The sequence below is a fragment of the Cricetulus griseus genome (genome assembly GCF_003668045.3).
Source record: "Cricetulus griseus strain 17A/GY chromosome 1 unlocalized genomic scaffold, alternate assembly CriGri-PICRH-1.0 chr1_0, whole genome shotgun sequence".
Taxonomy (NCBI): domain Eukaryota; kingdom Metazoa; phylum Chordata; class Mammalia; order Rodentia; family Cricetidae; genus Cricetulus; species Cricetulus griseus.
The window spans coordinates 225,788,885-225,803,772 of record NW_023276806.1 but is presented as its reverse complement, the minus strand read 5'-3'; the positions used below and the strand labels follow the sequence as shown (position 1 = coordinate 225,803,772).

Here is a 14,888-nt window from a genome sequence, read left to right as displayed (position 1 = left end):
TTCCTATTTCTGTAGATTTGGCAGTTTTTATTTAAAAAATTATTTTCATTTTACATACCAACCCCAGTTCTGCCTCCCACCCCTTCTCCCACTCCCCTTCCCCCGTCTCTATCTCCCATCCATTCCTCATAGGGGTAAGGCCTTCTTTGGGTAGTCAACAAAGTCTGGCGTACCAAGTTGAGGCAGGACCAACCCTCCTCCCCCAGTATCAAGGCTGAGCAAGGTATCCCACCATAGGGAATGGGCTCCAAAAACCCAGTTCAGGGGCATTTAATTTTAATTGAGTTGTAAGATGTTGTCTTTTGTGCCTGAATCCCCTCATTTAGACCACCATGTTCAAGGTTCATCAATTTTGTAACATACCAGTGCCTCGTTCTTTCATTGTAATTGAATAACACCACTACTGACGTTCATGTGAACATGTACTCTCATTTCTCTTGTGCTGGAGTCTCAGCACAGAAATAGGAGAAATGATAACTCTGAGGAACTTTCAAGTGCTCTTCAAAGTCACCCCACCACTGACATTCCTATGAGCAGTGTATCAGAGCTGTAACTTTTTAACAATCCCCAACTCTTATCCTCAACAGAATTTAGTATGTGTCACGTGGCATCTCATTGCCATTCAGACTTCCAGGTAGGTGAGCATGTGCATGTTGGGTGTTTGCACACTTTCCATAGAAAATGACTATTCAGATCCTTTGTCTAGATTTTGTTTTTAATTGGGTCCGTCTTGCTTTCATTATTCAACTGTAGGAGTTCTTCATATGCTCTAGCAGTTTGAATGAAATGGCCCCCTATATTGGGTCTCTAGTTGGAAAGATTACTCTTGGAGGAGTGATTACTGGATGTGGGCTCTCTGGTTTCAGAAGCCCACAGCATACCATTCCTAGATTTCTCTCTCTCTCTCTCTCTCTCTCTCTCTCTCTCTCTCTCTCTCTCTCTCTGTCTGTCTGTACTGTCTCAGGATGTGAGCTCTTAACTATCTCTTTTTACTCCAGCGCCATGTCTACCTGCCATCACTGGGATGAACTTGCCATCTGAAACTGTGAGTCTCCAATAAACTCTTTTGTTTTCCTCTAAATTGCCTGGGTCACAGCAACAGCAAAGCAATGAAGACACTATCTCACTCTGATACAAAGCTAGCAAATAATTCTTTCTATACGTGGGTTGTCTTTTCACTTTCTTAACAGTAACCTCTGAAATACAATGTACTTTTGGAAATCATTTTCCTTTAAAAGGTTGTGTAACATTTTTAATTTTTGAGAATTTTATACATGTATGAGTATACCATATTTATATCCTGATTATTTTGTACTTATTGTCTACATATATGGTCTAACCATTTGGGATTGTATAATCGATCAGGGAACTTGTCACTGGAGAAAACTGATTGCCTCCTCAGTGGCAATTAACTGCTTATTTGCTCATTAGATGTGGAGGACAAATGTCACAGTACACATGTGGAGGTCAGAGGTCAACTGTGTGGAGTCATTTCATTCCCAGCATCATTCTTTTTATCCCTAAACAAACAAATCAGCCTCCCTATAAATATCTTTATTCCCTAAAAAAAAATCTCATCTTTGAATTTACTATGTAATGCTAAGCAGAACTTTTATTTAGATACTGGCTCTTAGTCTATGGATTTACAGGGTTTAAGTGTTACTAAATTAATAAAACATTACATACCTTTGGTACAGAACCATGATTTGGTAGCATTTAAATGTAAAATACTATTTTGAATAGGTAACTGAATGGAAACAACAATGACTCTGGATACCATGCCATTACCTGTACTAAGTAATCATTTCCAATTAACAGATAGTCAGAAACACAAAGACACACAAAAGCAAGGAATGCCATTCATACTGAGAAACACACAGATAACATGATACAAGCATGTGTGAGTAAAAGGGATAAGTAACAGAGACCTCTCTTTGACAGTCCACCACATCCAACATGAAGTATCAAGTTCTGAGGCAAAGAACTCAGAGATCGGAACTTCAGAAGAGTCTAGCTGAACTGAAGAAGCATTGCCACCTGCCCTCCTCCGTATGAGGCGGAAGGTACCGACTGAGCAACAGAGTACAGGGTGTGAGGCAGTTCCCAGGGAAGTTCCTCTGGGACGTGGTCCAGGCTAATCCCCCAGAGCTCCTCTAAGAACCCTTGGGTAGAGAAAGTCTGAAAGAAAAATGCACCTGGACAGAAGAAGCTTAGTGGATAGATACCCTTTGAGATTTTCAGGAGTGAAGCCAGGCCAGACTACTGGGATCTAACATAAGGGGTCATTGCCATGGTAAAGTTGTGGCAATGGCCTGACGGAAGTACAGTGTCCACTAGAGTGGGCTGGGATTCAATATGTGATAATCAAGAAAAGAGAAGCCATGAATCTGAGAGGAAGTTAGCTTGGGAAGTTAGGTTGAAGGTAGGAAAAGAAAGGGGAGAAACAGTGCAATCTTATTTTAAACTTTTAAAATAGAAAAGAAAGCGTGTACAGGGCTTGTTTAGGCTTCAGCCAGATGGGTTTCCAGCACTGAGAGAGAGAAGTAGACAAAGTTTCCTTTCCTATCCCAGAACTGGCATCTGATCACAAAGGAAAAACAAACTTTCACCAATGGAATCTGACTGGGTGTCTGAATCACACTTAAGTGCAGGTCCTACGTGCATCGGTAGAAGGCCGACACAAAATGAACTCAAGGGATGTCTGCAGATGACATTTTGTCTCATATTGCTTTGTCTGGGCATGTTTTGTCTCATGGGTCACTTTTTATATATTCTAGCTTCTGCTTTTTTTTTTGTCTTTATGGATTGAATGTGTTGTGTTTTTCTATTCTGATTTGTTTGTTTGTAGGGAACTGGGTGCAAGTCATGTTATTCAGTAGCAAAGACAATTCAATGCTAATGAAGATTACCTTTTTTCCAAAGATGACGAAAGCGTGTGTCCAAAGGCTGATTAAGAACCATGAGGCAATATTTCAAATTTCCTAAAAGAAAAGAAAACGGGTAAACATACATAGAGATGAAGGGAGCCGCTGCCCATCATCTGGGTCTGAATCCTAAGCTCCATGTACATAACTGGGGACTGCAACAGCAGCAGCTCTCGCATGCTTCCTGTAATGTCTGCCTCTCCCACTTTATTTCAGGAATGAATGTATCATGAAAGCAGCTCACAGTGAAAGAATTTTTTTTTTTTGCAGGAGATAAATGCTTTTAGTATGAATTCTCATCATTAAAAAAGATCCAGCCCTGATATGACAAAATCTGCTAGCCACTGCTTTTATACTCTCCGATCATTTTAGAGGCTGATGTCACTTGGGGTGCTGGCGTATGCTATGGCACTCATCCCCACTCATTCGTGTTATTATTTTTATTATGTCACCCTTACTTTGAACTTTCTAATGTAAAACCATGTGTGTGTTCTCAGGAACCCTCCCACGTACGCTTATTCAAGTATTCAAGTTTATTCAAGTATTCAGACAATACTATACAATGATACAGGCAATGTTACTTTCTGAACTTTTACAGAAGGAAAACAAGTAAAGTTCAAAAGAAACAGGTTCCCAAACCTGGGATGGGACTTGAAAACGAGTGGCCTCTGACTTCCTACGATGATCTTTACATAGTACAAAGAAAACACAGTCAAGCTGTTGAGAATGCACCAGTTTTGTTCAAGCACTCCTCAATTACAGAAATCAAATAATTGCTTAGTGATAAGAAAAACCATTGTGTGAGCCTTCTCACTATTAGAAACAGAAAAGATAAGGTAATGAAAAGAATATGTCAGCATGAACAACAAACTTTATTACTAATTATACTCCATGCACTGAGGGGTACAAAGAAGAGCAAATTTACAGGTTATCTGTTCAATAAAATGTTGATAATATTCAGACTGTGCATCCAACAATGGAAGTATATGAGGAAGGGCCAGATAACAGAGGCCATGAATTGGAAAGAAAGCAAGGGAGGGCTGGAAGGGAGGAATCGGAGAAAGAGAATGATACAGTTATATTATAATCTCAAAACAATCCAAGAAGCAACAGAAAAGGAAGTGGCATCTCAATAATGGAGGCCAATAACAATAGTATAAAACTTAAAAGCAACATTTAACATTTCACTGGAATTGAGCTTAAGATATGTACAAAGTGTGTGGTATAGGGATGGGTTGGAAAGTACTGTATATTTGAGAAGCCTACAAACAGATGTAGCAACAGACAAATGACGTGAGGAAAGAACAAAGAATGAGTGCAAAATTACCTTTGCTCACTATTACAGAGCAGAAAAGGTCAATGAACAATTAGAGTAGAACGTGTAAAAATGAAGAGCAGTTGCTTTCAAAGCAACAGAGTACAGGAAGTGACAACGCTCAGTACCAGAGACAGTGATACGTCAGCAGCAGCATGACCAAACACCTGTCCGTGATTTCATGACTCCCCAGTTTTCTGGGGAACTGAAGAGATGTGGGTGTAAGCCAAGAGAATGGTGACAGTTGCTTCGGGATCCCCAGGTGCTTACTAGATTAACCTTAGGAAGACAGCTTTGGTAAAAATCAAGAATGCTTTCATTATAATCACCTCAGTTAAAAAAAAAAATCTTAGGGGGGCTTAGTGGTTTCGAGCACTTGCTGCCTTCACCAAGGACCTGAATTCAGTTCCCAGCACCAACTAAGGTGACTCACAACCACCTGTACCTCTAGCTCCATGGGATCCAACATCATTTTCTGCTCTCCACAGGTACCTGCACTCTGCATTCACACACACATATCTACACATGGAAACACATGCCTATATACAGATTTTTTTTAAAGTCCTAAAAAATACTGAGGGAAGTGTGTGTGTGTGTGTGTGTGTGTGTGTGTGTGTGTGTGTGTGTGTGTGCGCGCGCACGTGTGTTGTATCCTATATGGATTTGTCTGTCTCTAGCCAAAGACATGTGTACAGAACCTCATTAACATCCTTCTAAGAACTCTCCATATGGTGGTGGAGGCCCTTGACTTCTTCCTTTCTGTCCCCTCTCAGGCACTGAGGAGCCAAGCTTGATGAACCCACATCCTGGAAGTCCAGCAGCCATCCACCGTGAATCCTAAGAACAGGATGACAGCATGAATCCCCTCTCCACATGTCACTGTCTGCTAGAGTTCATTTTTATGACAAACAAAATAAACCTCCAAGCCCTTCCTAAGTCCTGGCCTTGATTCTAGACTACTGCAAGGGTATCAAGAGTGAGTTCAGCAGTGAAGACCAGAAACAGAGCCCAGTCAGTCACAATTGTATGAAAATCAAATGTGCTTCATCCTTTCTCCTTCCTTCCTCTTTTTTACTACAAGTTGTGAAATAACCTCAGAGGAGCTTGAGAGACAAGAAAATCTCTAGGTCTTGTGTCTGACAAGTCTACTTTTAAAAGGAATTGATCAACACTGCTTTTGTTTATGTGTTATTGCCAAGGTGTTTTTTTGTTTGTTTTTTAAATGTATTAACTCAGGATTTTTGTGGCTCAAAAACAATCTGGTAGGAAGGACGGCCACATCCCTATTGCTGTTCTAGATCAGTGGTTCTCAGTCTTTCTAATGCTTTGACCCTTTAATATGGATCCTCATGTTGTGGTGATGCCCAACCACAAAATTACTTTTGTTGTTACTTCACAACTGTAATTTTGGTACTGTTATGAGTTTTAATGTAAATCTCTGATATGTAGACAGTCTTAGATGACCACTGTGGGTCATGTGATAGGCTAAGAACCAATGTTCTAGATCAACATTCTCATGATATTATATGTGAGCCTGTTTCATTTTTAAAAAAGAATCCAGGATTGTAAAATGTTTAATCTATGATCTGATAATGATGCCATTAATAACAAGGAATTTACTCAGCTATTTCTACACATAACATACATGCAAGGCTGTACACAGAAGTATTTAGATAGTTTCTTCCGCTTTACTCCAGTTTTCTCATGGAATCTCATGGTAGATCTTTGTGTACATCTCTACCTCAGTAGCTCCATGTTACTCATATATCGAACCATGGACAATTCTCTCCATTCACAGAGTTCAAAAGAATCATTAAAAAATGGGACAAAAATTAACACTCTTATTCTAAGATTACGTTACTAACTTAATGCTGTTATTCAACTACACAAAAAGTTTTTTCTGATGTTTTATTATGAAAAATTTCCTCATTATCTTATAAAGACTACAATTTTTTTCAATCAATACCCTAATTTGTACACAAAATTTCAGTGCTTTAGGTATAACGGCAACAGAAAGTTTTTCATTTATCCATAAAACATGTAATGTGCTCCATTTTAAGGGACAAAGAAAAACATAAATTCACTGTTATTCTTCAAAGGAAGATGACAGATTCCCAAACACCGACGATAAATAGAAACTGGCATGCTATAAATTGAATGGATCCAAGTTTACGACATGAAAAGAAAGACGAAGTCAAATCATCATGCACGGCTGAAAGAAGAGAGCTTTTGCACATCAAGGACTAGTGAACATAAGTTCATTTTTAAAGAAAGGAGAGCTTCCTGTCTTCTGTCTGCTACATAGACAGGGCACTGCTCGGGAGGAATAGGTGACTCTGTGAGCAAGGAAAAAGGAGCAGTGGTGGCCCTAGATTACCAAGTAGTACCAGAAGGAAGTGATTACTAAAAACAACACAACAGACAACTGAAATAGCTTGCTATGCCCCAAAGGGCAAACCTGGAACAATCTGAGCTACAAAATACAGTATTAAAGCAAAGGACAAAATTAAATATTTTTAAGACCACACCTACAGGAGGGAAAAAAGATAAATAAACAAACTAGGAGAACCCTGAGTGAGGGGTATATATCTGTTATATATCTGTTATATATCCCTGTCCTGTGGCAAGATGACCCCACCACTAATGGATAGGCTGAGAGTAACAAGTAGCTAAAACTATCATAATCATGAGGAGATCTAGAGCAGTGCTTCTCAACCTTCCTAATGATGTGATGACCCTTTAATACAGCTCCTCGTGTTGTGCTGACCCCAAGCCAACTGTAAAAATATTTCATGCTAACCTCATAACTGTAATTTTGCTACTGTTATGAATTGTAGTGTAAGTATCTGATATGCAGGATATCCATATCCCATGGCAACGTCTATAAGTGAAACTTCTTGAGAAGGTCTTTCCACTGGAGCATCTCAGAAGCTCAGAACAAGTTCACCATTCTGCATGGAGACTGGATTTCGAAAGCCATTCTTTCAGTTTGAAATTAGCGAGTTTATGACCTACTCAGGAGGCAAAAGTAAGAGAACAAATAACAAGTAGCAGAGAAAAGCAGAAAATAGCAAAAGACCAACCAAGGGGGAGCTTACAACATCTGTCAGTAAAGATTGGAGCAGCAGCAAGTCAGAGGCCTAGACAGTGAGCAGAATGACCATGACTGAGGAAGCCCTGCTGAGATAGTCATGCCTACATTCCTACTGAGAGCTTTCCATGGAGAGCCAAGTGGTCTCTCCATGTATGAACTCTGCTTGGCCTTATCAGGCCCACTGCAGGCATTTTAATAGTATGCAACGGACAAGAGGTGCCTCTGTTGGAAATGTTTTCCCTCTAGATCACTGCTTCTCAACCTAGGGGTTGCCACCCCTTTGGGGTTGCATATTGTGTATCCTGCATATCAGATACTTACACTGTGATTCATAACAGTAGCAAAATTACAGTTATGAGGTAGCAACGAAATATTTTTACAGTTGGCTTGGGGTCAGCACAACACGAGGAGCTGTATAAAAGGGTCATCACATCATTAGGAAGGTTGAGAAGCACTGTTCTAGATCTCCTCATGGTTGTGATATTTTTACCATTAGCTACTTGTTATTACTCTCAGCCTATCCATTAGTGGGGTCATCTTGCCACAGGACAGGGAGTCCTGAGGAACCCTGGAAAAAAATCTTCCATAAGCAGGCCCTTTACAACAAGGGCAAACAGCATATGATGACTTACTAATCAAATTTGTATCACACCCACCACCAACAGTTATAGATCATATGGTGTGGCTATAGCCAGGATATGTTAAAGCAACATTCAGTCCGGAAGCTCACAGAAACCCAATCTGACTGCAGAGGGAAACATTAGACACATTTCAACAGAAGAGCAGCTTACAATGCCCTTTTCCAGTAGTCGTCAAAACTGCCAAGGGTACCAAAGACAAGGGAATTCTTGGATACTATCACAAATAAGATGAATCTAAGAGAATATGATAACTACATGCTATCCTGGATGGATTTCCAGAGCAGAAAAACAATAGTAAGTACATACTTTGGAAACTTGGTAAAGTGCAGAACAAATAATAATGCATCTCTTTATTACATCAGCATTGGCTCATTAATGTTAATAAATACACCATATGAAGCTGTATGTTAACAAGGGAGAGATTATACATGTGGCTGGCTACTTGAGAATCCTGTCCAAAACCTTACAAAATCATTAATCTTTATTATTTATTTATTTTAAAAATTTGAGATAAGGGTCTTTTTATGTAGCCCTTAATGCCCTGGAACTCATTAAGTAGACCAGGCTGGTCTCAAACTCAGAGATTTACCTCCCTCTGCTTCCTGGGTGCTTCAATTAGAAACATGTATGCACCACTGTGCCTAGCCATTAGTTTTTAAACCCTAGTGTAAAGTCAAAATACAGACTTGAAAACTATGCCACATAGTATTGTTCCTGATTCTTCAATGTGACCAGACTTCTTACACCCATGAAAGAAAATCCAAGTGTATTCGAACTTGAAAAGAAGAGCTAAGAAAAAACCCACTAAACCAGAAGGAACAAGCAATACCATTCCATCTCTAGAAAACTAAGTTTTTATCAAGACTTTCTTTTAGCTAAAAAATGTTAAACATGGGAAATAAGACTGCATATATCCAGAAAACCAGCTTCTTTGACAATAAAAATTATTTGTACCACAGACAAAAATTATACTATTTGCAACTTTAAACCAATAATCTCAAAATGCAGTAGTGCAACTTAGAAGTGAAAGGCTTTTCTATTATTTTCAAAGAGAAATTAATATTTAATAGTATTTGTGGTGTGGTTTGAATAAGAATTGTCCCCATGAGCCCACTGCCCATGGAGGGATACTCTCTTAGACTAGATACATTAGGCCCTGCCCCAAATGACTTGACTGATTTTTGATGATCCCTCATGGAAGGCCCCGAGTGGCTAGGGGATGGGATGGGGGGATGAGTGGGAGAGGGAACTGTGATTGCTATGTAATCTAAAACTGCTTCTAATTTAAATAAAATTTATGAAAAAAGAAGGGAAGAAAGCTCATGCTAACATAAGTTTTGAAATGAAATAAAGTGCTTGCCTACACCCTGGCATGATGACAATGGAATAAACCTCCAAAACTGTAAGCAAGCCCCAAGTAAATGCTTTCCTTTATAAGAGCTGCCATGGTTATAGTGTTTCTTCATAGGAATAGAACATTGACTAAGACAATATTTAATATGCAGGCCAGGGCAGAGGCCTCCCTATGTTTACATCTAATCTGATTTATTAGAGTTTATATAAATCTGATAAAACAGCATTACTAAAAGCAAATGCTGTAAGAAAAGGTTTACTTCATTGTATAGTTTATAGTCTATATCCAGGAATGTCAGTTGTAGGAACTCAAGGCAGGAACTGGAAACAGGAACGGATGCAGAGGCCTAGAGAACATTGCTTACTGGCTTGCTTCTCAAAGCTTGCTCAGCTTGCTTTCTTACAGCATGCAGGACCACCAAGCCAGAGATGGTACTTACCCATTTACCAAGACAACAATAGGTTTGACTACAGGCCAATCTTACAGAGACATCTTCTCTATTGTGATTGCCTCTCTTCCCCAGTCTATCTAGGTTTGTGTCGAGGTGACAGAATACATACAGCCAGTACAGTTCAATTACGGAAAAGTAGAAGAGTCACAACACATGGGGCTGATGGGTGCCGTGCAGGCACTCACCTCTGCAGCTTACTAGGCACACTGTGCTTTACCTGTGCCCTGGAGAACACATTAACAAACCAACTAGTTACACATAGAATGACAAACTTAAAAAATACTTTTCAGCATGTACTAAAGATAATACACATTCTATAAAAGCATTATCATACATATCAAGATCAGGAGCTTCACGTAGAATCTCACCAGCTCCAACAGGAACTGAGAGGCTTGGAACAGGACATGAGTGCTTCTGGGAGGATGGGCAGGAAGGCAGGCAAGAGAGTCTTATGGATGACCAAGTTTGGGAACCATTGGTATTACTGTAGAAAGTCCTGAGAATGACATCATTTCATGTTAAAACTTTCTTTTAAAATTATATTTGGGCCAGACAGTGGTGGTGCATGCCTTTAATCCCAGAACTCAGGAGGTAGAGGCAGGCGGATCTCTGTGAGATCAAGGCCAGCCTGGTCTACAGAGTGGGTTCCAGGACAGCCTCCAAAGCAACACAGAGAAACCTTGTCTTGAAAAACCAAAAACCAAACAAACAAAAAAATTATATCTGTTTCCTTGCATAGTTACTCATTTATTCTGGGAGGGATGGGCATGGTGTCCTGAGGAGGTCAGAAAATAACCTGCGGGCATGAGTCCTCTCCTTCGAGCACATAGGTCTCTACGATTTAACTTGGGCCACTGGGCACCCTTACACACTGAACCATCTCCTGGCCTAATAACAATATTTTACAATATTTATATCACTGTTTTATTTTCAGCTTTTGTTTTCTCAATATTTTATATGTACTTTTAAAAATAAAAACAAATGTGGTGGCACTTATCTTTAATCCCAGCACTTGGGACACAGATACAGGGACATCTATGTGGGTCTGAAGGCAGTCTGGTCTACATAATAAGATATAAGCCAGGCAGAGATACATAATGGCTGGAAAACAAAGACAAAAATTGTGGACAAAAGGTGAAAACTGCCCTCACTGGAGCTGGAGAGATGGCTCAACAGTGAAGAACATTTACGACTCTTGCAGAGGACCAGGGTTTACTTCCTAGTACTTATGTGAACAGTTAAAACTGTTCTCAATTCCAATGCTAGGAACTCTGCAGGCAAAACATGCACACATGTAAAATAAGAAGGAAGATCTATAGTAATGGTGAGTTTAATTGTAATCTTGGGGACCGGTGCCAAGAAAACATCAACGTAAATCAACCAAATAAAGATTACCCTTTTGGTTGTATGGCATGTGTTCACATAGGTATGTGTGCTCAAATTTATGAGTGCAGGTGAGTGTTCACATGTGAAGGTGTGCATTTAGAGGGCAGAAGACAACCTCAGATGTTAGTCTCCAGTTTCCACCATCTTTGAAATCAGAGCCTCTCTGAACTTGAGGCTTCTAGGGTTTTGCTGTCTCTTTTCCCTATCTCTTGGGAGTGATGGGACTGCAGAATTGTACTGCTGCATCCAGATTTTACAAGATTCTTGAATTCAGGTCCTCATGCCAGCATGGGACCTAATTTACTAACTGAACCATCTCTCTAGCCCTTCAGATCACCTTTGAAAACATGTACTGATGTGAGATTAAAGGAATGCACATATACTAAAATACCATTTATGATACAAGTATTACTCAACTGAGTTGCTAAGTTGCCAAATTTCTACACACTGTATTTTTAAAATACTAGAGCAATGAAAAATCATTAGTAGCTAAAACACATGCCAATCATTACACATAAAACTATTACTTTGTAAAAGAAGTAAAAAACCATTATTATGATTATATTATTTCTTCTCCCCTAGAGAGTATTGTAATTAAATAATAAAAACTTTGGAGCACTTAGTCTCATATCATTCATGAACATCTACTTTTAAACACAGCTTTTTTTTTTTTTTGTAAATGCACACAAGGAAATCAACATCATCAAATCAATTTGTTGTCTGAGGAAATAAATTGCATGTGGATGAAGCATAACTATTAAAAAGCTCTGAACAAATATTCTAACAAAAGTCTACTAAAATAATTGAATTACCAATAGACTATGAAGAATTGATAATCCAAATATGAGAAAAAAAACAAGAAAAGTAAACAAAGAGTTTTATTAAACACACTTCTGGAGAAATCTTTCTGGCCCTCCCCCAGGTATAAACTGACAGATTATTCTACTTACATTCATAAAGTGCCTTGGTTTAGATAACAAATGATAAGGTTACTCTATGCTCTATCACCTTCAGCTTCCACCCCATTTCTCTGTCTTCAGCAAAAGTGATATTTTAAAAAATTATTTTTTCTTTCATGTATGATGGTATTTTTGCCTGCATGTATGTCTGTATGAGGGTGACAGATCCCCTGGGACTGGATTTACAGACAGTTGTGAGTTGCCATGTGGGTGCTAGGGATTGAACCTGGGTCCTCTCTATATCCCCAACCCATGCAAAAGTAATCTTTAAAAGACATTTATCTTTCAACATCTGAAACAGTCACTGCGAAGGCTAACGGTGGCCTTGTATTATAAAACTCAATAGCTAATAATCCCTTCTCATCTTGCATAAGACATCTTTGTCTCACGGCAGAGTAGGTAGCAGGCTCATCCTGCTTTATCGTCCATGCTAACTCCTACAGTTCTGTAAGGACATTACCACAGAAGTTTGTTGGTCCAGCTATACAAAATCATAATATTTCCATCATGTGCTTGTGCTTGCCTACACTCTGAACCTGCCTTGTTCCTCCTAGTAAATTTATCAACAACACTTTCATTCACTGTTTTTCATAATATCTCCCTCTTCTAGAACATAAGTTCCTGAATCCATTTCCTACAAGGGCATATACACAGTACGCCTTCAATAAATATCTGTTGAGTAGTTCTTCCAACATAAGACTTTGTGTCCATTTATAATAAGTTAGTTCCAGGTGCTTTTTTTTTAATTAAAAAAAACCTACTCCCTCCAATTAGTCCACATTTTGTCATTTGGATGCACCCCCTAATATAATCACTTACAGAATGAAAATACTCCCTTCTAAAAGCCAATAGTTCTGTCTACATCCTGAAGCCCTGAGCAATCTTATCAAATGGAAAGTTTACAAAATATTTCTGAGAGGACACCAGGAAAGAGGAGCAAGCACACACCTTGCTTTCACACAGCTAGGTGCAGCTCTCCTCACTACATCTCAAGACTATCTGACAGAACTAGAGATTTGTTGGGAGCCATACAGCTTGGCATGAACCTTTCGGCCAAACTTGGCAGGCCACACAATTACAGAACTGTCTTTTGATTATAAATGGCTTCTAGAAGCATGAGCACCCAGAAGGAACAACATGACCCAGACATCAATCCTTTGTTCCAACCACAGGCCCACTTACCTAGGCAACCCTCCTTTGTCCCACCACTTACCTAGGTAACCCTCCCTCTCCCCACCACCCATGAACTTTTTGCCCTGCCAACATCCTCCTTCTATAGTTTTCTGACATCCTGCTTGAACTAACAGCTGGCTCTTGGCCTCTTCTTCCCTCCCCTTTACCCCACACTACTGACTCTATAAGCTGCCTGGAAAAATAAAATTTACCACTTGATCAGAATCCTGTCTTGTGGTCATTCTCTCTCATCTCTTGTCCCCATTCCCCTCCCTGGACTTCTTGCTCTAGGTTGCTGTCCCTCGGGTCGGGAAAACTACAGAGATAAGCCACAGAAGAACAGCTCTATCATTAGGGGCCAGGAGATACTTTCATTGAGAACAGATTGACTTTTTTTCTAAGCTAAATATATGTTTATCTTTAACATCTACTTAGGAAGTAAAGGAATCCATATAACATTCATTGATCCCTACACATCTGACCATTTATCTGGTTATGATTACTCAAGTTTTCAGATTGAAAGTGTAAACAGATCTGCAAAGGTTTAAATAAATTTCCATTTGAAAGCATTATTTCCCATGTTGCAACAGAAATGACCCTGTTTAGCTATTCTAAACTGTAGGCCACTATAGACACGATTGTGGTGATATATTATTTATGATTTATTAAAACTTGCCTGAGGATTACGAAAGCAAAGTCAGCCACAAGCATTAGAGATTAGGCAATGGTGATACACACCTTTAATCCCAGCAGCCATATTAGCAAGCCATATAGCCAGGCAGACGCGACACTCACCTTTAATCCAAGAACTCATGAGAGGTATTTAAGACAGGAACAGGGTCTCAGAGCTGGCATTCATTCTCCAGCCACATTGAGGACAGGAAAGCATTCTGAGAAAAGTCTCTAGCCATGTTTATGGGAGCATAACAGTCTGAGTGAATCTGAGAAGCAGTGAAGTCAGAAGCAGTCTGGGGATCACCCCTTCAGTCTGAGGTACAGGAAAGAGCTAGTGGCCAGCTGCTTTGCTTCTCTGATCTTCAGCTTGAAGCTTGAACCCCAATATCTGTCTCTGGATCTTTTATTTTTTGTCTTATACAAAATGACTGAATACATTTTCACAAGAATCCATATATGCTATGAATGTATGTTATTATTTCACAATTAGTAAGATTCTATTGTGTAGGAAATAGGAAAAAGAGGACCTAAGCTGGCAAAGTATTGAATCTTTCTTGCTATGAAAGTAGAAGTTTCGCCTACAGAATGGCTTTTTTTTTTTCATTTTTGAAAGGTTAGAGATATTCTTGCTATCAGTAAACATTGTCACTGTATAACCCGAATGAATGATGCTTAATTCTTCATCTAAGCACACTTGAAGTGCTGACAGAGTTCAACACTGTTCCATCAACTGTCCCTTGCCCTTATGATCTGGACCACAATAAACTGTGTTTCCTGTCAATCAAGAAAATCAATCACTTCTCAGCAAACTGGACAAAATGCCATAACCCAAAGGGTTCATTATAAAGTCTTAAGAAACTATAGTCCATCAAATCAGTTCTGATGAGTTGACAGCTGGGTCCAAAATATGCTTCAT

At 39.3% G+C, this 14,888-nt stretch overlaps 1 protein-coding gene across 10 annotated transcripts in view; it reads right to left on the bottom strand.

Annotated features, from left to right (window-relative positions):
• Tpk1 (thiamin pyrophosphokinase 1) overlaps positions 1-14,888 on the bottom strand; it is a 336,395-nt gene that overhangs the window by 273,491 nt on the left and 48,016 nt on the right. For 7 of the 10 annotated variants that reach the window (XM_027389793.2, XM_035450436.1, XM_027389797.2 and 4 more), the window contains one exon: positions 2,910-2,981. The exons of the other annotated variants lie outside the window; for them this stretch is intronic. In XM_027389793.2, coding sequence (XP_027245594.1) covers positions 2,910-2,981 — 72 coding nt within the window. The remainder of the gene's footprint in view (positions 1-2,909; positions 2,982-14,888) is intronic. 10 annotated transcript variants of the gene reach the window in all.